At 44.2% G+C, this 24,989-nt stretch overlaps 1 protein-coding gene across 1 annotated transcript; it reads left to right on the top strand.

Moving 5' to 3' along the window:
* The first annotated feature begins 583 nt into the window (after nucleotides 1-583).
* Nucleotides 584-23,935, top strand: LMAN1 (lectin, mannose binding 1). The gene is made up of 13 exons (XM_069964813.1): nucleotides 584-851; nucleotides 7,207-7,361; nucleotides 8,596-8,703; nucleotides 11,917-11,978; nucleotides 12,252-12,351; nucleotides 12,438-12,561; nucleotides 13,804-13,862; nucleotides 15,559-15,691; nucleotides 16,078-16,268; nucleotides 16,407-16,477; nucleotides 20,574-20,721; nucleotides 21,629-21,744; nucleotides 23,786-23,935. The coding sequence occupies exons 1-13, from the start codon at nucleotides 644-646 to the stop codon at nucleotides 23,820-23,822; spliced, it is 1,512 nt and encodes a 503-aa protein (XP_069820914.1). The 5' UTR covers nucleotides 584-643; the 3' UTR covers nucleotides 23,823-23,935.
* Nucleotides 23,936-24,989: the final 1,054 nt, after the last annotated feature.

Here is a 24,989-nt window from a genome sequence, read left to right as displayed (position 1 = left end):
ACTGGTCACAGAACAACACAGCAGAGGGATGAGGGAACAGTAGGCGCAGAAGCCATTGTAATAGAGTAAGTGTAAATGTGAGGGATCAGGGCATATAAATACAACTTTTCAAGGGTTTATCCAGGGGTAGAAAAGCCATGGCTGCTTTCCTTCAGCTGAGTTTCATTGTAAGCTAAATAGTAATGCCGCACACAAAATAGTATTGATAAACCCTTTAAGTAGCCTCAATACTTTGCCTAGCATGGTGGAAAATCCCTTTAACAGACATCTGCCTCCTCGTCCACAGGAACTAAACATATATACCTGATGGTTTTAATTACTTCCAACTATATGTATAATTTAACAAAAAACATCCCGCACCGCAACTTGTACTGTCCCTTTAAGAGACTTCTGCTTTTTTCGTATTCTATTGAACAAGAGTATCACTATTTACAACACGCTATTGACATAGACTGTGCTGCGCTTCTTCACAGCGACCCCTATGCCTGGAGGACCACACAACACCCCGCGTCGTAGCGTCACCTTACGATCCGCTAGGCAACGCGTATGACTCCGCCCACCTGTCCAGCCGCCGGCCAATGGGAAAGCGCCCTGTTGGCTCTGCGGGTTCTCTCCGGTCGCAGCTACGTCAGCATTATCCAAGATGGCGATGTCCATTCAGCGGCAGCATCTCGGAGCTCTCACCGGGCTCTGCTCGTTCCTCGCCCTGTCCTGGCTGGGCTGTGCCGGCGCTGAGGAGGGACAGGTCCCGCAGACGCCTCCTCACCGCAGGTTCGAGTATAAGTACAGCTTCAAGGGTCCCTACCTGGTGCAGGGGGATGGGACCGTCCCGTTCTGGGTGCACACCGGCAGTAAGTATCACACACCACCCCCGGGGGGCACATACGTTACCGACTGATGGGGTCACGTGTCAGAACTTGTGTCACAACTCTGCATCCACTTACAGGCTGTACGGTAAGTGCTGGGGGCAGAGGATGACCCCCAATATACAGGATAGTCAGGGGGGAGGAGCCTAAGTCCTGTACAGCTGGGTACTAGGCCTGTCTGTGTCTGGGAAAGCTGGGTGACAGCCTGCCAGTGCTCCCTCAGCTACCAGATGGGATGTCACCCAGCTTTCCTGGAGTCCTGACAGTGTGTGTATACAGCTTACAGTGCAGGTATACAGCATATTACTCCTACACCTACATCAGACTCTCACTTTACTAATCAGGGGCCTTAGAAAGCTGGGTGACAAGCTGCTAGTGCTTCCTCAGCTCCCAGATGGGATGTCACCCAGCTTTCCTGGAGTCCTGACAGTGTATGTATACAGCTTACAGTGCAGGTATACAGCATATTCCTCCTACACCAGACACTCACTTTACCAATCAGGGGCCTTAGAAAGCTGGGTGACAAGCTGCTAGTGCTCCCTCAGCTCCCAGATGGGATGTCACCCAGCTTTCTGGGAGTCTTGACAGTGTATGTATACAGCTTACAGTGCAGGTATACAGCATATTACTCCTACACCTACACCAGACTCTCACTTTACTAATCAGGGGCCTTAGAAAGCTGGGTGACAAGCTGCTAGTGCTTCCTCAGCTCCCAGATGGGATGTCACCCAGCTTTCCTGGAGTCCTGACAGTGTATGTATACAGCTTACAGTGCAGGTATACAGCATATTCCTCCTACACCAGACACTCACTTTACCAATCAGGGGCCTTAGAAAGCTGGGTGACAAGCTGCTAGTGCTCCCTTAGCTCCCAGATGGGATGTCACCCAGCTTTCCTGGAGTCCTGACAGTGTGTGTATACAGCTTACAGTGCAGGTATACAGCATATTCCTCCTACACCAGACACCCACTTTACCAATCAGGGGCCTTAGAAAGCTGGGTGACAAGCTGCTAGTGCTTCCTCAGCTCCCAGATGGGATGTCACCCAGCTTTCTGGGAGTCTTGACAGTGTATGTATACAGCTTACAGTGCAGGTATACAGCATATTACTCCTACACCTACATCAGACTCTCACTTTACTAATCAGGGGCCTTAGAAAGCTGGGTGACAAGCTGCTAGTGCTTCCTCAGCTCCCAGATGGGATGTCACCCAGCTTTCTGGGAGTCTTGACAGTGTATGTATACAGCTTACAGTGCAGGTATACAGCATATTCCTCCTACACCAGACACTCACTTTACCAATCAGGGGCCTTAGAAAGCTGGGTGACAAGCTGCTAGTGCTCCCTCAGCTCCCAGATGGGATGTCACCCAGCTTTCCCAGAGTCCTGACTGTGTACGTATACAGCATACAGTACAGGTATACAGCCTATTACTCCTGATCCTACATGAGACTCTCGCTTTACTAATCAGGGGCCTTAGAAAGCTGGGTGACAACCTGCAAGTGCTCTTACAGCTCCCAGATGGGATGCCACCCAGCTTTCCTGGAGTCCTGACAGTGTATGTATACAGCATGCAGTACAGGTGTACAGCTTAATACTCCTGATCCTACATCAGACTCACTTTATTAATCTGGGGCCTTAGAAAGCTGAGTAACAGCCTGCCAGTGCTCTTACAGCTCCCAGATGGGGTGTCACCCATCTTCCCTGGAGTCCTGACTGTGCAGGTATACAGCATACAGTGCAGGTATACAGCATATTCCTCCTACACCTACATCAGACTCACACTTTACCAGTTAGGGGCCTTAGAAAGCTGGTTGACAACCTGCTAGTGCTCCCTCAGCTCCCAGATGGGATGTCACCCAATGCAGGTGTACACATACAGTACATATTCCACCTGCATCAGACTCTCACTTTACTAATCAGGGGCCTTAGAAAGCCGAGTGATAGCCCACCAATGTCCTTTCACAGATGGCTTTCCTGGAGACCTTACCCCCAATAGACAGGATAGTCAGGGGGAGGAGCCTAAGTACTGTACAGCTTAGTACCAGTCACATCTATGTCTGGGAAAGCTGGGTGACAACCTACCAGTGCCAGCTTTCCTGAAGTCCTGAAAGTGCAGGTATACATCATATAGTGCACGTTTATAGCATACACTACCTGATCCTATATCAGACTCTCACTTTGACATTCAGGCAGCTGGGAAAGCTGGGTGACAATCAACTAATGCCATTGCAGCTCATAGACTGGGCATCAACCAACTTTCCCAGAGTCCTGGACTACCAGTCTGCTGAATTACATAGTACATTCCTTGCTCTTTGGTCATTGCCATTCAGGGGCCCAGGTAAGCTGTGTGATAACAAGGATTATTACAGCTCACAGTAGAGATGTCACCCAGCTTTCCTATAGCCCAGAACAACATTTTTTAACATAATATTTCCAGCTCACACATCAGCCTTTAAACCTTGCTCTTCAGTGACCTGGGAAAGCTGGGTGACAGCCCCCCAGTGCTGTTATGTATCACAGACTTGTATAACTTGGATAACAGATGTGATTAGTTATTGATTAATATGTCCCCTGCTTCCACATCAGCCTATCACCTTGCTCTTCCTGGGAAAGCTGGGTGACAGCCCACGTATCCACTTACAGCTCACAGACAGAATGTCATTCATCTTTCCCAGAATGAGCAACAAAACTGCTTGGTTACTTAGCAATCTATCTCCTGTGTCCACATCAGCCCACTTTGTTGTTCAGGTACCTGGGAAAGCTGGGTGCCAACATACCATTGCTGTTACAGCTTACAGAAGCCACCCAGCTTTCCTATCTTCCTGAATGACAACTCTGCTTAGTTATACAGCATTACATTTTCTGAAATCACAACAATATTTGCTTTTCAAGAGCCTGGGAAAGCTGGGTGACTACCAGCCAATGCTGTTACAATTTACAGATAGGAGGTCCTTTATCTTTTTTCCAGTCCTGTACAACTAATTTGCTTAGTTATCTAGCAATAGATCCCTCGCTTACATGTCAGCCTTCCACTCTGCTCTTCGAGGGCCTGGGAAAGCTGGGTGACCCCCCATAAATGCCATTACAGCTCACAGAAGTGATGTCACCCAGCTTTCCTCCGGTACAAATTTGCTTAGTTGTAAAGTGGTACATCCATCCCCATGATCGCACGTTAGCTTCTAACCTGCTGTTCAGGAGCCTGAAAAAGCTTGGTGTTTTTCAACCAATGCTGTTATAGTTCATAGCCGTGTTCTGAATCACAAATCTCACCATTTAGGGGCCTGGGAAAGCTTAGTCACTACCTATGATTGCTATACAGCTTATAGAAGGGACATCACACAGCTTTCTTATAGTCCTGCATATCTGATTTGCTTAGTACAGCCGTCCACAGCTCTCCTCAGCTTATACCCTCTCTCTTCAAGCTGGTTGACATCCCATCATTGCTATTACTGCTCACAGAGGGAATGTCAGTCATCTTTCCCAAAGTTCAGCATGACAAGTCTGCTTAGTTATACAGCATTATATCCCCTGCTCTTGTGCCAGCCAGAACCTTGTCATTCAGGGGCCTTGTAAAGCTTAGTCACAACCTGTCAATGCTATTAGAACTTATAAAAGGGACATCACAAATTTTCCTATAGTTCTGTACCACTTCCATCTGTCTGCTGTTCTCATATCAAATCATACTCTCTCTTTTCCAGCACTTAGGAAAGCTGGGTGATGTCCTATCAAGGATTTGCTCCTGAAGGACCTTGGGAATGCTGGGTGACTTCCTACCTATGCTATTATAGCTCAGAGATGGGATATCACTCAGCTTTCCTATAGTCCTGAATGACAAACAATTTACTTATGTATCAATACATCCCCTGCCACCACATATAACCTAGTCAGTCAGTGTCCTGGGAAAGCTGGGTGACAGCCAAAGTATTGTCTGCTTCTAGCTCAGTACTAATGGGTTGTAGTATGTAGTTGAATGTATGTAGTTGTTTGCCGGCTTGGCCTGTGAGGGGTGTTTGCGCTCACCCACTGTGCTCACTATTGACTTTCACTATGATCCGGCCAAGAATTTCTCCGGGTAATTGAAGCTCCAACTCGGAATCTTAAAGGAGTAAACAGATCCGTGATGTATGTCTTATAAGGGTGGGGGATGGGCAGCTAGCTGGAAGAGCTTTCATAGACATCAGAAAGTCCAGGCATGATGGGAATTGTAGTTCTGCAGCAGCTGGAGGACTTCAGGTTCCCCATCATTGTATTAAAGCAGGGATGGGGAACCTTCGGCCCTCCAGCTGTTGCAAACTACAATTCCCATCAGCCGAAGCTTTAGCTTTGGCTGTCCAGGCATGATGGGAATTGTAGTTTTGCAACAGCTGGAGGGCCGAAGGTTCCCCATCCCTGTCTTGAAGAATACTTAGCATTGTAACAAACTTCTGACATGTGAAAAGTTATGATAGTAGGCAGGGGTCCGAGGGGTAAGATTGTTGATCTCTTATGAACATGGTTTCCTGTACACAGCTACAGTATATGTTTGTATGTCACAGTGGAGCCCTGGTATAGTAAAGCGACACGCACTGTAATCCGAGCTCCAGAAAACCCTCATTGAACAGATGTTCAGTTGCAGAGACGTCCTTGTTGGGTGGATTTCCCCTTCCTGCAGGTGCCTGTGGTCGTCCCCTACTAATAATATCCTCGCTGAGTGACACGTCACGCTTCAGCCGCCCCCCTCTGGTATCTTATCAGCGGCTCGCGCTGATGTGGCCTTGTGGCCGGGACCATGTCCTAATATTTGCACTGTGTCTATGGGTGAACCTTGTCAGCAGGGAAGGATTCTAGAAACCTGCCGTGACAGATGTGACCGTATGTTAGTACTGCATTTACTGATATGGCTCCAGATATGAAGAAGGTGGACCCCCCTAACCTAGTCAGGGATTCCCCCGAAGACATTTGAAAATATCAGCCAGAATAGAGAGTAAATGAATGAGTACATGTAGCCTTCCGTTGTCAGGCCGTAGCGAGAGTTGTAGTTTTGCTACAGCTGGAGAGTCACAGGTGTCAGAAAGTTATACAGATTTGTAAATTACTTCTATAAAAAAAAAAAATCTCAAGTCTTCCAGTACTTATCAGCTGCTGTATGTCCTGCAGGAAGTGGTGTTTTTTGTCCCAGTCTGACACAGTGCTCTCTGCTTCCACCTCTATGTCAGGAGCTGTCCAGAGCAGGAGAGGTTTTCTATGGGGATTTGCTACTGCTCTGGACAGTTCCTGACATGGACAGAGGTGGCAGCAGAGAGCAGTGTGTCAGACTGGAAAGAAAACACCACTTCCTGCAGGACATACAGCAGCTGATAAGTACTGGAAGACTTGAGATTTTAAAATAGAAATTATTTACAGATTTGTATAACTTTCTGAACCCCTTTAAGCATCTATACACAGGATAGCATGGCCTACAGTTCACTAGTAGAGATGAGCGAACCTGGAGCATGCTCGAGTCGATCCGAACCCGGCATTTGATTAGCGGTGGTTGCTAAAGTTGGATAAAGCCCTAAGGCTATGTGGAAAACATGGATATAGTCATTGGCTGTATCCATGTTTTCCAGACAACCTTAGAGCTTTATCCAAGTTCAGCAGCCCCAGCTAATCAAATACCGAATGTTCGGGTTCAGATCGACTCGAACCCGGTTCGTTCATCTCTATTCACTAGCGTTTGGTCTCAGGTTTCCTGCCATGTTCCATACAACCTTATAAAAGCACAAAAATGGATTACCTAGCCTTCAAGCATACTGAGTGACAAATCTGCAGAAATATGGTAGCCAAGATATATGTGCTACATAACTAGGTAGTTGCCCGTTTTTTTTTTTACCATAAGATTGACAGATGAAGTAACTTTATTTAGCCTTGATTAAAAATTCCCAATCAATTTGTTTTGCTTCTGTGAAAAACCCATGCATCTCCATGGTAACAGACTACAATCAAAGCCTGCGTAGTCAGGGCCTGTTAGCATGGAGATGCATGGGTCATATACCAATTGATAATCACCCAGTGTAAGGGTCCATTTACACAGAAAGATTATCTGACAGATTATCAGCCAAAGATTTGAAGCCAAAGCCAGGAATGGATTTGAAAAGATGAGATATTTTAGGCTTTCCTTTATGACCTGATCTTTATTTATAGTCTGTTCCTGGCTTTGGCTTCAAATCTTTGGCAGATAATCTGTCAGATAATCTTTCTGTGTAAATGGACCCTAAACGGTGTCTGAGGCCCCTTCTTCCCCCATGGGCCGTGTATAACGTATACCATTCCATATCATAGAACTGATATTGTCTGTAACCGCATATAACTTTCCTTTTAGATGCCATTCCTAGCGCGGACCAGATTAGGATAACTCCTTCACTAAAGAGTCAGAAAGGTTCTGTCTGGACAAAAGCGGCTCCGAGCTTTGACAACTGGGAAGTAGAAGTGACGTTCCGGGTAACGGGACGAGGAAGAATCGGTGCTGATGGCCTGGTATGTTATACAGTGTCATTGACTGCAGAGCTTACATACAAGGAGCTGTCCCCATTCTGTAGATCTGTTATGCAGACATAGAAAGACATGTCCGCTTTCTTCCAGAAACCGTGCCACTGTTCTCAGTATGGGTGGGGTATACGCACCTCTGTTCCATTGAAGTGAATGGAGCTAAATTGTAATACCACACACAACCTGAGGACAGAAGTTGCACTGTTTTTGCAAGAAAGTAGCTGTGTTTTTTTTTTTTTTTTTTTCTAAACTTGAATAACCCCTTCAATTTACTGACCATCATCTACTGTGGCTAACAAACAGTTGGACCTCCTCTTGTGATGTCCGTACCCTAGAGCACATTTAGAAAGAGTGTGATCTGACGGGATAACCCATTTAGGTTGCACAATTTTTACTTCAGTGGGAGATGTGTGACTTTTCTATTGTGTACATACATCTAGCACATGGTCCAGTGGCAAAGAGAATTGATTCTTTTTCCTTATCTTTGCTTATAACAACTCTTAAGGCCCTATTACATGAAGCGATTATCGGCCATATTCGGCCGATACAGCCAATATTCGTCTCATGCAATATAAGACAACGATCAGCTGACATTGTGCATGTCTGTTGATCGTTGTCTTCTATTACATGAGACAATTATCGGCTGTAACGGCCAATAATCGCTTTATGTAATATGGCCTTAAGAGTCTTGTTGGTAGCAAAGATAAGGAAAAATAATCAATTCTCTTTGACACAGGATCATGCACGATGTCGGCTGATCTTTGTCTTTCAGCATGTTGAAACATACACGATTGGGATAGCAGCCATATGCTGCCGTCGCTCCATGTAATATTAGCGATGGCAGCAGACCGCTGCTACCTTCTATGGACCAGCAATCACCTGGGCAGCTTCCCCTGCACTTACCCGCTCACTGCCAACGCGTGTTAATCGCCGGCAGCGAGCAGGGAGCGAAGAGCAAGCAAGCATTGACCTCACAGGTCAGCGCTCGCTTGCTCCCTCTCATCGCTCTGTGTAATAGGGGCTTTACTGCTCAATAAGACAGAAGCTTTTCAGCTTGAACCTAGAGTTGTCTTGTGTCCTTTATTAGACAGACTGCAGCTGCCTCAGCTTAATAATTTTACTGCACCCAAGTACCTGTGTCAGGTGTTGATACCTGAACTTATCATATATTATACTGTGCAGCTCTGCACTTGTACATCACTATGTTGCCTCTCTCTTTCAGGCCATATGGTACACGGCAGCCCAGGGGCTGGATGGCAATGTATACGGAGCCGCTGACATGTGGAACGGTGTCGGGATCTTCTTTGACTCCTTTGACAACGATGGAAAGGTTAGTATATTACTGCACTTTGATATCATTTATCTCATTCCAAAGTGCGTTTGGGGCCAATGTGTTTACTTCACTGCAGAGCATTGCATCAGACCTGCTCCCTGCCATCATCCTGTGTGCAGCAATACTGGTGAATGCCAGAGGGGGGAATCTGGAGGAATAACCATGCTGCGAGCAGTCCTCATCCCTGATCTCTACACTTGGGGTCCTTTTCTACGGGCCGACTGGGGCCTGATCAATAATGTAAACGAGCGCCGATCTGCCAGATCGGTGCTCGTTTAATGGGCCTATTACACGGCCTTATAATCGTTTAGCGAGGGCTGCAGGGACATCGTTACCGATGCAGCCCTTGTTTTAACACTATATTTTACCTAAGCATGTTGGAGGTCTTCTCCTTGGCTCCTTCTTCCTTCCGGTCCCATGCGAAGCAGCACCTTCGGTGCAGCCTGTCTGAGCTGACAGGCCGCTCAGCCAATCACTGGCCGCGGCGGTCCTGGCCAGTAATTGGCTGAGTGGTCTGTCAGCTAAAACAGGCCGCTCTGAAGCTGCTGCTATGTGCGGGATCGGGAGGAAGAAGCAGCGCAGGAGAAGACCTCCAACATGCTTAGGTAAAGCATGGTGCTTGTGAAATCGTCCACTGCGCATCCCTATTCCACGCAGCGATGCACGGTCGGTGCCCAATAATTTTAGGTTTGAACCTAAATAAACGATCAGCCGATGACACGATCATCGGCTGATCTTAGGGTCCTATTACTTGGAGCGATTTTTAACGATTAACAACTAACGATAATCGTTCCCAAACTAAATAGTTTAACGTTAACTTGAAATCGTTCACCATATTACACAGAACGATAATCGTTAGATACGATTGTTACTACGATCGTTTATTCCTTCTGATCTCAACAAAACAATGAACAATGCGTAATTACGCTATACGATTAGTGAAAAAATGTGGAATTACAGCGAACGATTAACGATAATCTTAGGTTCAGATCTAAATCAACAATCAACACATGAACGATTTTCCGATTGTTGCCTGCAATTACACAGAACAATTATCGTTTAAATTCGAACAATATAACGATTTTTCACACAATAATCGTCCTGTGTAATAGGGCACTTACCCTCGATTCAGGGCTCGTTTGATGTGACTTTGCCTTTTATATCTTTATAGTGATAGTATATCTATAGATAGTGTGCCGTAAAAAGCTAAAAGACCCAGTTACCGTATTGTGTCGTTCGCAGGGAGTCTTACGGCTTGGGCCGTGATTTGGATAGGAGTGAGTGTGTTAGTCAGATCCAGGCACGCAGTGTTCATGTGAAGGGTTTAGGTGGTGGATCAAACCAGTATTTAGAGCGATATCCTGAGGGGTTGGCACAGCGTCACTTCACTTTACAGCCTGCTATTGTCTGCTTATAAAGCTCCGTTTCATCATCTGCATCATGTTCTAAACTTTCAGGTTCCTCTTTCATTGTAAACTTAAAGGGCTTATTTGGGATTAGAAAAAAAACACAGCTACTGTCCTACAAAAACAGCGCCACCCCTGTGCAGTTTACAATTCAGTTTTATTCACAGCAATGAAACTGAACCGCAAAACCCCACACCCAAACTAAGGACAGGAGAGGTGCTATTTCTTGAAGAAAGCGGCCATGTTTTTCTAAGCCTGGACAAATTATTTAAACATGCAACATGGTGATAAAGGAGAAGTCCAGTAAAAAATTTTATTAAAGTATTGTATTGCCCCCTAAAAGTTATACAAATAACCAATATACACTTTTTATGGGAAATAAACATAAAGCAATTTTTTCCTGGCACTTACTACTGCATCAAGGCTTCACTTCCTGGATAAAATGGTGATGTCACGCCCCGACTCCCAGAGCTGTGCGGGCTGTGGCTGCTGGAGAGGATGATGGCAGGGGGACACTGAGGGACACAGGGCACTGGAGGGACACTGAGCATCTCTCTACCATCATCTTCTCCAGCAGCCACAGCGCGCACAGCTCGGGTCGTGACATCACCATTTTATCCAGGAAGTGAAGCCTTGATGCAGTAGTAAGTGCAGGAAAAAAAGGACTTTATGTGCATATCCCGTAATAAGTGTATATTGGTAATTTGTATAACTTTTGGGGGGCAATAAAATACTTTAATAAAACATTTTGCTGGACTTCTCCTTTAAAGGAACATTGACATTCATTTTCTTTTTCTTGGTTGCTAGTTATTACCCAGATAGAGATGACATTGGGTGCTTGGATGAGAACATTCTGAATGATTTTAGGCTGTAGTAATAGTCCCTCAAATCCGTGACCATCCTTTACCCCTATATGTGAGGTGGTATATAGACATGTATAGCACCCAGTGCACCTCAGTTGCAGGATGTTGTCAGTACAGTTTGATATCTCTGCACTGTTAGTTTTTCCATCACTGCTGAAGTGCACAATGTGTCTTTAGTGTGTGTGTGTGTGTGTGTATATATAGAGACACCTCAGATATCACCACTAAGAAGCACTCACTATTTTGCCTGTGCAGTCACTGTGTACATTACATTATAATACATTACTGATCCTGAGTTACATCCTGTATTATACTCCAGAGCTGCAATCACTATTCTGCCTGTGCAGTCACTGTGTACATTACATTATATTACATTACTGATCCTAAGTTACATCCTGTATTATACCCCAGAGCTGCACTCACTATTCTGCTGGCGGGGTCACTGTGTACATACATTACATTACTTATCCTGTACTGATCCTGAGTTACATCCTGTATTATACCCCAGAGCTGCACTCACTATTCTGCTGGTGAGTTCACTGTGTACATACATTACATTATTGATCCTGAGTTACATCCTGTATTATACCCCAGAGCTGCACTCACTATACTGCTGGTGGGGTCACTGTGTACATACATTACTGATCCTGAGTTACATCCTGTATTATACTCCAGAGCTGCACTCACTATTCTGCTGGTGGGGTCACTGTGTACATACATTACATTACTGATCCTGTACTGATCCTGAGTTACATCCTGTATTATTACCCAGAGCTGCACTCACTATTCTGCTGGTGGGGTCACTGTGTACATACATTACTTATCCGGGACTGATCCTGAGTTACATCCTGTATTATACCATAGAGCTGCACTCACTATTCTCCATGTTTTTTATTTAAAATGTCAGACTATATTCTCACATCTTCTTTTTTCCGTTTTAGAAAAATAATCCAGTGATTCTGGTTGTGGGCAATAACGGGAAGCTGGTATACGACCATCAAAAGTAAGTCGATATCTTGCGTACCGTTATCGGTCTTCATCAATAAGTATTGGATATAAAGAAATCTAATAATGAACAATAATTTAGTAACGCAAAATAAAGCTAAAAATGCTCTGACCCTCTAATAGGCAGAGAAGTTGCCTTATGTGAAAACAGGGACTTGCCCGGTCTCCCCCCACCCCCCGCCCCTTCCCACCACCAATCACAGATCAGATCTATTAGAATGTGACAGGTTCGGCTCTGCTACATCTCTACATAGTGTTTCTCTGTCCCCAGTGATGGCACCACACAGGCGCTGGCCTCATGTCAGAGAGACTTCCGTAACAAGCCCTATCCAGTCCGAGCCAGGATCACGTACTACAAGAAGACGCTAACAGTGAGTCCTCTGTGCTCCGCTATCTGTCACTTGTTGCACATCTTTATCTTTTCCTTGAGCACTTTGCTTCTCTATTGTTCCTGTAGGTAATGATTAACAATGGCTTCACCCCCGACAAGGAGGACTATGAATTCTGTGCCAAGGTGGATAATATGATACTGCCCCAACAAGGCTTCTTTGGGATATCGGCAGCCACCGGAGGCCTGGCAGGTTAGAGGCTCTTCACAGCTCACATGTTTTCTGCTTATAGTAGAAGTGTGTGGACAGATGATCATGGGGCAGCGAAGAGATCACCAGGGAAGCTGTACATGGAGTCCACAGTTAAAGTCAGATGTTGGCACACAACAGTGCCCCGGTATAATTCAGTAGGAGCCTGTTTACATGAGCAACGAATAGAGAATACATGTTTACATAAAAAGAACATGTATGTCAGTAAGTGGTGACATATCCCCTCTGTTGTCTCCAATGGCTGTCAGGAACTGCAGGGCTGCTCAAGTTCCAGCACAGTATATACCGTGAGCGCTGCTGCTGGATTACTGATCCTACTCTGTCTATTGTAATGCATAGAATAGACATTACACTGACTTTGTCAGTAGAGCTGCAGTCGTGGCAGTCTGTGACAAGGTGAGTGGTGATTGACAGCAGTACTACTCCTGACACAGACAGCTTCCCCTAGTGTAATGTCTGTTCTAATTGTAAAGTGTAAAATATAGACATCAGGGGAGGCTGCAGCACTAGTGACACAGACAGCTTCCCCCAGTGTAATGTCTATTCTAATGGTAACATGTAATATATAGACATCAGGGGAGGATGCAGCACTAGTGGCACAGACAGCTTCCCCCAGTGTAATGTCTATTCTAATGGTAACATGTAATATATAGACATCAGGGGAGGCTTAGTATCTGCATGCAGCAGCATATGTGTAACTATGTCAGGACTAGAGCTTGAGTAGCCCTGCAGTTCCAAGATAATAAAAAAAGGAAAAGTGTACATTTATTTTAATAAAATAACATTACAAAGTTATATAGCATTATTTAAGATCTTACGAAGTACAGTGGTCCCTCAACATATGATATTAATTGGTTCCAGGACGACCATTGTCTGTTGAAAATATTGTAGGTTCAGACCAAAACTCTCTGCAGTACAGGACATGTAGTATCACACCATACTCTGGAGAATCACTTCTAGACAGCCACCCAGTGCATGCATGTCAGTAATACTGGGGCTTTACCAGTAAAATGGCCAGTTTCATTGGTCGATCAGCTAGTTTTTTTTTATATGTTCCGCAGATCCTGACTGTCTGTAACATTGTATGTTGAGTCTGGTGTCAAGTTACAATGGTCCAGAAAGGACCATCGTATGTTGAAAATATTGTATGTTGAGGCAATTGTAAGTTGAGGGATCACTGTACTGAGTATTTAGAGTCTTCCTCTTTTTTGTGTTCCGTTAAAGATGACCACGACGTGCTGTCTTTTCTCACGTTCCAGCTGACTGAGCCAGGCACGGGAACAGTAAGTGACTATTGGGGATGCTTTATGTGTAGATGCCTGTCTGCCTGCAGACAAACAGATGATTGTTAAAGGGGTATTACCATCCACAGGTCATGCCATGAATATCTGTTCGGAGCCACCTGCGTTGAGACCAAGCCCCCTCCCCCAGCCCACACTGGTTTGCTTAAGGCCACCAGAAGTCAGCTGTTTCTCATTTTATATAATTCCCATTGATGTAAACCATGTAGATAGGCTGTAACTCACAAGTGATGGAAACTTAATCTCTATGGGAGTTACATGAAGGGCATAAAATAGCATCCTGACCACCTGACAAGCAGGCTGGAGAAGGTAGTAGAGCCCCCAATCTTCAGATAGCACCCCCCATATATCAGATATTGTTTGTATATATAGGACATAAATGTCCTCGATGGCAGTACCTCTTGAACCTTTGCTGAGAGTCCTTACAGTTGTAATATGTGATGTGCCTGGTAATACATATGGGTCAGCCTGACCTTGCGGCTAGGGTTCACTGACTGAACACTGCTGCTGTAGTCTCCTCTTATTCTTCATAGGCACGTGGCAGTCCCCAGCATGGACAGTAGTGAAGTTTTTTTTAAATGTTTTATAAATGTATGGAGGCCATTTTTCCCTTTCTAAAATACTGATAATGTACGAGTTGTGCTATAACCCAGTGTATGTTACCCTGTCTATAGCTTCAGTTTATTAAACCTAGAGATGAATGGTAAAACTTAACAGTAGAACCTCCCCCATCCTGTCAGTCTTCAGCATTTTCTGCATGTTCTTAATACAATGTTATAGATATCCTGCAGACCATGCAGGGGTTAAAGGGGTATCCCATCCCTTATACTGATGATATGCCATCACTTTATAATCAATCGAGGTCTATTCACTTGAACCTCAGAGTGAAGGGGAAACAGTATTGATTTCACTTCCATGAGCAGTGACACCATGGCCACCTGTCCTCGCAGGAAGCTGCAGCTGTACCCGTTCACTTTATTCTAGGGTTACACAGAAATTGTGTGACTAATGGTGCGTTTACACAGACAGATTTATCTGACAGATTTTGGAAGCCAAAGCCAGGAATGGATTTGAAAAGATGATAGATCCCAGTTTTTCCTTTATGGCCTGATCCCTGTTTATAGTCTGTTCCTGGTTTTGGCTTCAAAGATCTGTCAGATAAATCAGTCTGTGTAAACGCACCATAAGAATCCTCATGAAAAGCTGCCTGGTTGTATGACTTGGCCTCCCATCTAAGGTAATGGAGTCCCACAAAAGTGATCAATTCCAGTCAGTGGGCTTGTAACGCTTCATCGGCCGTATATTGACAGCAATGCAACCCCTTTCACCATGCACGACATGGTGGTCCCTGTGCATGAAACCCTGTGAAGTTGGACCCCCAATGGCACATCCCAGCAATATGTGATCACTTTATAAGCTGGACGTACTCCTTTAACTTACTGCTGATCTGTTTTTTTTTTTTTTTTTGTTAAGGATAGGGTAATGTTTGAAGTGGTAGAGAGAGAACAGTAGGGGCTTAAGCAGTCTCTTGCAGTAGGCAAAGCAATGGGGGGAGGCACCTGCTGCAGCCAGACTCAAAGTGGGGAAATAGCTGCGGGTTCACTCATTACATATAAGATCTGAGGTCGGCATGCAGCCAGGGATTCTAGTATGGGAATGTAACATTTCTGTCATTCAGCCCACTCCAGATGGAGAGATTTCCAAAGATGAGAAGGACAAGTATCAGGAGGAGTTTGACCAATTCCAACAAGAGCTGGAAAAGAGGAAAGATGAATACAATAAAGACCACCCAGAGCTCAAGGAGCACCAAGGTACAGTATATATACATATACACTTGCAGAAGAGTTTTTTTGTGGGTGTTGTCCCTGAACAATATAAGTCCCCCAAAGCCCAAACTCCACCAGGATACTGCACATTGTGATTATTGCTATCAGCAAAAGAATGGCACAGAGGAGGAAGGTAAGACACATATTTTTTTTCTCAACACCCCGTGCGAAATAGGGGGCAATCATCAGGTTAGATTTGTGTAGCCTGCTGATAGTTCCCCTTTAATTTATGGAGGGTCCAAAAGGATCAGGTAGTTAAGCTCCAACATATCTGACCCCTCTCTCCTCTTGACATCAGCCATCAATGTGTTCAGTCACCTTTATTGTGTGTGGGGACCTTACCTTTTGTGTCTTCTCCTTGTCTGCTTCAGTGGACGACATGTTTGAGTCTGTGAATGATCGGGAGCTCAGGCAGATCTTTGAAGGTCAAAACCGTATTCACCTGGAAATCAAGCAGCTGAATCGGCAGCTGGACATGATCTTGGACGAGCAGCGGAGATACGTGAACGCGGTTACCGATGAGATGACGAAGAGGGCGGCCGGCGGTGGGAACGTCCCACAGGTACAGTGTCTTCTACTAATAGCAGTTTCTGTAGTTATATTTGTAAAGAACCTGTCAGGTAGGGATTGTCCTGGACACCACGAATCTAGTAAAACCTCTTTTTCTCAATACCTCCATTTATGTCCCCCCCCTCCCCAGGCTTCTCAACAGGAACTGGAAACTTTGCTTACTAGTCAGAGGGAAGTTTTCAAGCATGTGAGTGAAATGAGGTAAAGTATATATTAAAAGTCTTTGTTTTTTCTTCTGTTACAAAAAAAAACAAAAAACCTCGATGGGGGGGGGGGTTGTTGGATTTATTATTTTTAATCTGACATCTCTAGCTTGTATTTCCTCGGTTACGCACAAATTGTATGGTATTGTCACATGACATATAGTGAAGGCTGCACCGATTTTTTTTCGTAGGTTTTTACAGCACACGAGTGAGAGCCAGATTTCACAAAAATTTAGGCCAAGCCAATACAAAGAGATTTATAATATATTTAAAAAGTAGAAGCCAGGGAAAAAAAAGCACCAAAAATCACTTAAAGTTGGACGATGACTGTTCACATCCACATAAATTTGTATGGGGACCCTCCTGAGTCTACATAAGATGATAGGGGGCAGGTGTGTTACATTTTCACTGGCCGACCCCGTTCTCAGAGAAAGAGGCCACAACCAGAGCTGTCTGGCTGCAGCATTCTCTTCCCTCCCTATAGAGAACAGGAATATTCATATACATGGGGGGGGGGGGGGGGATGGGAGAGTTCGGCTGACCATACCTTTAGTAAATTCTCTTCTGTCTAAATTAAAAGTTACATAATAGTCCTACAAAATCTCAAGTCTTTCAGTACTTATCAGCTGCTGTATGTCCTGCGGAAAGTGGTGGATTCTTGTATATTCTTTCCAGTCCGACACAGTGCTCTTTGCTGCTACCTCTGTCCATGTCAGGACCTGTTCAGAGCAGGAGAGGTTTGTTATAGGGATTTTCTACTGCTCTGGACAGTTCCTGACATGGACAGAGGGGGCAGCAGGGAGCACTGTGTCAGATGTATACATTTTGGTTCATATTATATTAGCTGTTAAAGGGGTTGTCCAGCGAAAATGTTCTTCTTTCAAATCAACTGGTGTCAGAAAGTTATATAGATTTGTAATTTTCTTTAAAAATATCTGGCCTTCCAGTACTTATCAGCTGCTGTATGCCCTGGAGGAAGTGGTGTATTCTTTCCTAACACAGTGCTCTCTGCGGCCACCTCTGTCCATGTCAGGAACTGTCCAGAGTAGGTGAGGTTTTCTGTGGGGATTTCCTACTGCTCTGGAGAGAGGTGGCAGCAGAGAGCACTGTGTCGGAGTGGAAAGAATACCCCACTTCCTGCAGGACATCCAGCAGCTGATGAGGACTGGAAGACTGGAGATTTTTAAATAGAAGTAAATTACAAATCTTCAGACTTTCTAAAACCAATTGATTTGAAGGAACATCACCAAGGCAATTGTACGACATTGATAGTTTCCCATGCACGGATCTTAATAGAATAGGGCTCATGCATGGAACCCCAAGCGTAAGCTGTGCCTCTTTATGCCAAAATGCACAGTGGGGTACACTTTAAATGATACATACAAGAATGGCTTCACCATTGTCTCTCTATGTACCCCCTCCCCCACCCTCCTAGTGTAATATAAGGTATAATGCACCGGCACTCTTCCATCGGCCCCCCTTGTCACTATGTAGGTCATCTGCTCTCTGAAGATTATCATAGTTTTGTTTTCCAGCGCAGCTTTTGCTTTAATATTCTTTCCAATTCTTTAACTGGTAAATCTAATTTTCCGACTTGGAATAAAGTCTCCGGCTCGGCTCTTATTTAATATTTCCTTTAAACTCTTCTTAATATGCTCCCGCCAGATTAGGACAGTGTTTCTGGGCATTTTTTTTTTTTAGAAAATACAAGAGAAATGAGCATCCTCTTACATGCTTATGTGTTGCTCATATTCTTAGTAATTTCCTCGCACAGATTGGTGGATTTCTTCTGCTTTACCAGCCGCATGTCCGGATGCGTTGCTTAAGATTTAATAATAGCAGTTAATATCTAATATGCTTCTCCGAGGATTTATGTATTACAGTTAATCCTGGCATGAAGCCTATAGTCAATTTCACCATGTAAACATCCTCTAAGCCTCACATGCGTATTGATTTCATATGCCCCTGACTATCTGCACTACTACACAGGGACTTGAAAGGGACATTGTATTTAAAGGAATTGTTCAGTTTCAGAAAATAAAGGTTATACGATATAAAGTATATACAAAGTATATACGTTTTTCATAGTCTCTGCATGCTGTCGTCCAAGTAGAACCTTCTTGTGGAGTAAAAGTGTCCTGGTCAAGTGATCAAACTAGTGCAAAGCCTTGTTACATTAGTCCTGGTCATGTGATCTCACAGGTGCACAGAACAGTTATCAGAATTCTATCATGTAACGAGCTGCGCACCTGCAGAATCACATGACCAGGACTGACACACCTGTCTGATCACATGACCAGAACACACAGCTATCCAGTGAGAGTAAACATGGTTTCGAGTGATTGACAGAAAGCAGAGATATTTGATTACTTTTCAGAAGAATTCATATGAGTATATTGGAAATTTTGTAAAGCTTTTCTATAATGCAATGAGCAATCTTTATTTGCTGAAACAGAGATACCCCTTTTAATTCTAATGCCACTTTAAAGGATAATTGTGGTTATGGCTGATTAAACAGAACATCTGTGTGGTCACAGGACAGCAGTGGGAAAGGGGTGTGTTCAGCATGGACCAATCAGGAAGTGAGAATTGCAGAGCTGTGCAGGAGGACAGTGACAGAAATTTTTCTATACAGCAGTGTGACTGGCTGTGTGTGAGTGCAGGCACATTATAGCAGCAGTGTGTATAGCTGAGTGCGAGTGCTGCTATAATGTGCCTGCAGTGTGTATAGCTGAGTGTGAGTGCAGGCACATTATAGCAGCAGTGTGTATAGCTGAGTGTAAGTGCAGGCACATTGTAGCAGTAATGGAGAGGATGGGAAACACAAGGGCTGACAGACTGCAGGGAACATGAAGGAATGAGCAGGGCATATGTAGGCACAGTATAGCAACACTCTGTCTGGGAACTATGAAGAGATTACCTCCTCAGTCCTGTCCCCTGATGCAAGCCCCAGCCTGAAGTGGATCTGCTCTCATTTGGAAAGTTGAGGGAGATTTCCTGGGTCAGAGTACAGGGCTGTAGACCACGCTATGCAGACCATGCCCCTCCCCCACTCCCCCTCCCACCCAGGACAAGGAGCCCTTAAACTAAAGAAATGCTCTCAATCCAAGTTACTCTTAAACCGGGGTACCACTGTGTGTGTGTGTATATATGCGTATATGTATGTATATAATAATATAGCCCCAATTTATTTTTTATATAATGAAACCATTTTTATTGTATAGCCATTCCCATAACGCTCAGTCTGGCTCTTTGTCCCTGGCCCCTGTGGATTTCCCTGTGTTTACCACCTTTTATTATTTCGACGAATAAGCGTCTCCAGACTAAATTCCGTTACTGAGGATATTTTTTTTTTTGTTTTTTGTTTCTTCCCTTTTGTTTCTTTTGCCAGAAGTAGAAAAGAGATTAAAATAAAATCCCCCTGATGATAAATATTCCCGTTACAGACCTTAATCTTCTTTGCAACAAAAAAACCGCAGCATAACAGGGCGGCTGAGTGATACAAGCATATTGATTAAGCGGCATGTCCGCGCGGCCTGATCCGATCAGGTTACAGATCTGTGTAAACGCCCGGATACCCGCGCACAGACTGCATTTTAATTTGATTTTTTTTCCCTATAGTAACAGCAGTATAAAGCAGGGCTGCAGTATCCGGCGCTCCAGAGCACATATGGGAAATGAGTTTGTCTTATGTTAAATGTAATCTTGGCCCTTAGCACTAAATCTTTCCTTATCCTTAAGCCTCTTCATTTCTTGCACAACTGTATTAATTTCTTTTGGAAAGCTTTGCATTTCTCGATGGGATGCGTCTCCGTTTAGGGCCGCAACAACAAAGCGGAGGAGTCAATCCTTTCTTTAAGGCCTATAGTAATCGCTTGTGCAATGGTGCAAAAAAATAAAATAAAGGAAAAAACATGCCCAGTTTTTCTTTTATGACCTGTTGGCAGAATATTAGGAGACCCCTATCCACATACATTGGTCAACCTCTTATTTCCTCTCCCCAATGAGAATATATGTATGGTTGGATGGAAATTTGCATTGAACGCCGTAGTCTGGTAACTTGATTCAAAGGTTTTGTTTTTATTTTCTTTAAGGAACACTATGAGTGAAACCTTGAGGCTGGTCTCTGGGAATCAGCATGGGGCGGCTGCTGGGTACGAGAACACGCAGCACTTCAATGACATCAAAGAACATCTCCACCTGGTGAAGAGGGACATCGAGTCTCTTGTACAGAGGAATATGGTAACATTTTATTATCTTATTGCCATACTATTCAGAGAATTCCACAGAATTCACTATTCTGCTGCTGGGGTCTCTGTATATAGATGGTAGTTAGGCTGTGTTACATCCTGTATTATATTCCAGAGCTGTACTCGCTATTCTGCTGGTGGGGTCACTGTGTACATACATTACATTACTTATCCTGTACTGATCCTGAGTTACATCCTGTATTATACCCCAGAGGTGCACTCACTATTCTGCTGGTGGGGTCACTGTGTACATACATTACATTACTTATCCTGTACTGATGCTGAGTTACATCCTGTATTATACCCCAGAGCTGTACCCGCTATTCTGCTGGTGGGGGTCACTGTGTAACTACATTACATTACTTATCCTGTACTGATCCTGAGTTACATCGTGTGTTATACTCCAGAGCTGCACTCACTATTCAGCTGGTGGGGTCACTGTGTACATTACATTACTTACCCTGTACTGATCCTGAGTTACATCATGTATTATACTCCAGAGCTGCACTCACTATTCTGCTGGTGAGGTCACTGTGTACATGCATTACATTACTGATTCTGTACTGATCCTGAGTTACATCCTGTATTATACCCCAGAGCTGCACTCACTATTCTGCTGGTGTGGTCACTGTGTACATACATTACATCCTTTATTATCCTCCATGAGATTAATGTACATTAGTGCCCAGACATTGAACTGATGAGGATTCCTAGAAGACCGCAGCTCTGAAGCCATCACTATTGTGAATGTAGTTCTGGACCACCGCTTTCCCATGCTGTGTTGATCACTGCTGTAGTATACTGTAATATAGGTGAATGGTTTTGTCAACCTGTTTACTATTTTGATTTATTCCTAATTGTATTTTATAATGTGTGTGTGTTTTTTTTTTTTTCCCCAGCCACACGAAAAACAGAAATGTCCTGAGGTCCCGGTGCCATCGTGTCTCTCCACGGCGCACTTCATTATCTTTGTAGCCGTACAGAGCGTGTTATTCATCGGCTACATCATGTACAAGTGAGTGCCATACATTCCTGACAAGGCAGGCAGTGCATTGTCCCCCTGAGGTTACATACATTTACACAGCCAGAATAATGGGCCTTTCTATGAATGTCCCGCGTGTTTTACATGGCTGTCCTTGAATCGGAGTAACGCTTAGTGAACACCTCGCATTGTGTGATTACTATTGCCATGACTTGGACTTTGTCACTCATTGTTTAATCGAGTATCTTATACATAAGGGGGAGGGGATTCAGAGTAATCTGGGCGAAATTAATAGGTCACATGCAGTAAACTGCTGGGATATATTCTGCCTAAAAGTAGAGTACGTGGAGCACTATATGTATTAGTATGTTTTTTGTTTTGTTTAGTTTTTTTTTGGGGGGGGGGGGGGGAGAATTAAGGGGGAAAAAAAGAGAGAGACAACATGGAATTTTTTGCCTGTGTGACGCTTACTATATCGAGCACTGTACTAGAAGGAGTAGGGAGGGTCTCAGGAGGAAAATCCAAGTTTTAGAAGAATTTTCAAAAATAAAAAAGTTACTCCATTTTTGTAACCCGGGGGATTTCGCATATGAAAATTTTTTTTTTTTATTTCGGAACATGTTTACACTTCCTGTCACATACATAGACTAGACCCCCAAACGGCAGGATTGGCTTTTGCCACCCAGCCCTTTTGATCTTGGAGGGATAAGCTGGCACCATAGAAGATACCTGAATGTTTGACCGTGTCAATTGTTCATGTGTATGGGGAGGACGGGAGAGGGAACGGTTGGATGAATGTTTGTTTGGCTGACAGCTATTGAAGATGTATGCCCACTGGAGATGAGCATGTTGAAATCCGATGGTTCAGCATATGATTAAGGGTAGCTTCACATGTACCGGATTCACAACGGATTTCACACTGCAAGTTTGGGTTTTCATTCTGTTACGGATATGTAACCCCCTGCAGCCCGGGCCCGCAGCATACATTACCTGCTCGGTGCCGCGGCTGTGTGTGAGGCTCCCAGCTCCCCATCACCCAATCAGTGCTGCCGTGCACTGATTGGCTGATGGGGACCGACGGGAGTCGGGAGCGTCACACACAGCCGCGGCACCGAGCAGGTAATGTATGCTCGGGGCCAGGGGCTGCGACAGCGAGGGGTTAAAGGGGCTGGGTCACATATCAGCAGCAGAATGAACATTCCGCTGCGGATATGTAACCCCTTAGAACTTCACACTACATGGATTTCGCTGCAAACTCGCAGTGTGAAATCCGCTGCAAAATCAGTACATGTGAAGGTACCCTAACAGTGGCTGAAGGAGTTGGATGCAGCCCTAGGGAGTCTGGGAAAACCTGTATAAAGCATATGGCCTGCACTGTATCCATGTTTTCATGGACTCCCTAGGGCTGCATCCAACTTCTTGAGCTACTGGTAATGAAATGCCAAACAATTGGACTTAAAGTGTCGCCATCGTAATAACTTTTAAAATCTAAATCAACAGTAGATGTGATATAAAGCAAGTTTGCAATATACATTTATTATTTTTTTTGTTGTTATCATCCTGTAAAACAAAGCTGAACTTACCAGAAATCCAGGTCCAGTCTCCTGAAGGCAGATTTTCTGACTTGTGCTGGTTTTAAAAAAACAGACTAAACACAGGAATTCCGGCCAGTACAGAGAGTCACGGCTCAATGTGTCCATCAGTCACATGACTGCTTCTCTCTGTGAGCGCTCAGATGGCCTGAGATATACAGGACTTCCTGTTTTCTGACAGTTTCCTGTTTTATGAGAAAAAGAGTCAGAAAACAGGAAGTGCCGTGTTCTCCATCAAACTTAAAAAAATGAATATAAATTGTAAACTTGCTTTATAGCTCATCTACTGATTTTAGATTTTGAAAGTCATAATGACAGTGACACGTTAAACACGCTCGAGGTTCGCTCGTCTCTAATAACTCAGGCACACAAACATTCATCCGACACTTCTCTCTCCTGCCCGCCTCATCAGCCCCCCCCCCCCCCCCCCCCCCGCCCCAATCCTGCGTATCACACATAACAGTTTTCTCCATCTTTTTCAGAAGTCAACAAGAAGCAGCGGCCAAGAAGTTCTTTTGATGAGCCATACCACTGTGTACGCCAGCACCGCGCCCTGCCCGGCATATGTTTGTACATGAGGGACTGTATAGTATGGCTCGCCTAGATTAAATTATTGAATTTTTGGGAAATGACTGAGAAAGAGAGAAAACTTCTGTTTATTGAAGAACGGTCATAGATTGGGGGGGGGGGGGAGAAATATTTTTTTTAAATCTATTTTTTAAAATTCGCCCGTAAGAGAACTCGCCATGTCGCATCCGGTTTGCGGTAAACCTTTGGTCTGTTTTATTTTATGTGTTTGACCCTTTATGACTCAGGGCAACCCCCCCCCCTTCCCGATTCTCCCTAAATGGCTCATCGATGTTGATTTCTAATTCAGCTGCCGTTTTGTTTTTTTGTTTTCAATATTTTGACTGTAGAAAAACCACTCGTCGTATTGTGAAGGGGTGTTCTTATAAAGTTGTTTACTCATACAGTGAGAGAAAAAAAAACACTTTGTAGAACAAACTTTATACATTTTCCATGGTGACACCCAGGGCACTTTACTTATGTATACTTGTACATAGGCTTTTACGCCTAGTCTGTGATAGATATAGAAATGTGCAAACACACTACACAGCTTAGGCTCTGTTCACACAACGTGGTGGATTTTGTAACACTGGCAGTACTGCATCAGCTGAACCCCATGAATCCTATTAAGTTAAAGGGATACTCCAGCAAAAAAAAAATTATTTCAAATCAATTGGTGTCAGAAAGTTATATAGATTAGTCATTTACTTCTATTTAAAAATCTCTTCCTGTACTTATCGGCTGCTGTATGTCCAGCAGGAAGTGGTGGATTCTTTCCATTCTGACACAGGGCTCTCTGCTGCCACCTCTGTCCATGCAAATCCCCATAGAAAAGCTTTCCAGCTTCAGACAGTTCCTGACACGGACAGAGGTGGCAGCAGAGAGCACAGCGGCATACTGGAGAGAATACACCACTTCCTGCAGGACATACAGCAGCTGACAAGTACTGGAAGACTGGAGATTTTTAAATAGAAGTAAATTACAAATTTTACCGGAGTTCCCCCTTAATGGATGCAGTGTGAACAGAGTGTGTAAGGTTTAATAAGCACGCACAAGGAATGTATACATGAACCTGATAGCCATGGCAAACAGAATGAGAACATCAATTGTTGATTAGGA

The sequence above is a fragment of the Dendropsophus ebraccatus genome, chromosome 3 (genome assembly GCF_027789765.1).
Source record: "Dendropsophus ebraccatus isolate aDenEbr1 chromosome 3, aDenEbr1.pat, whole genome shotgun sequence".
In the NCBI taxonomy this organism is placed as follows: Eukaryota; Metazoa; Chordata; class Amphibia; order Anura; family Hylidae; genus Dendropsophus; species Dendropsophus ebraccatus.
Note: the sequence above shows the minus strand (reverse complement) of the source record. Positions and strands in the feature narration are given on the sequence as shown.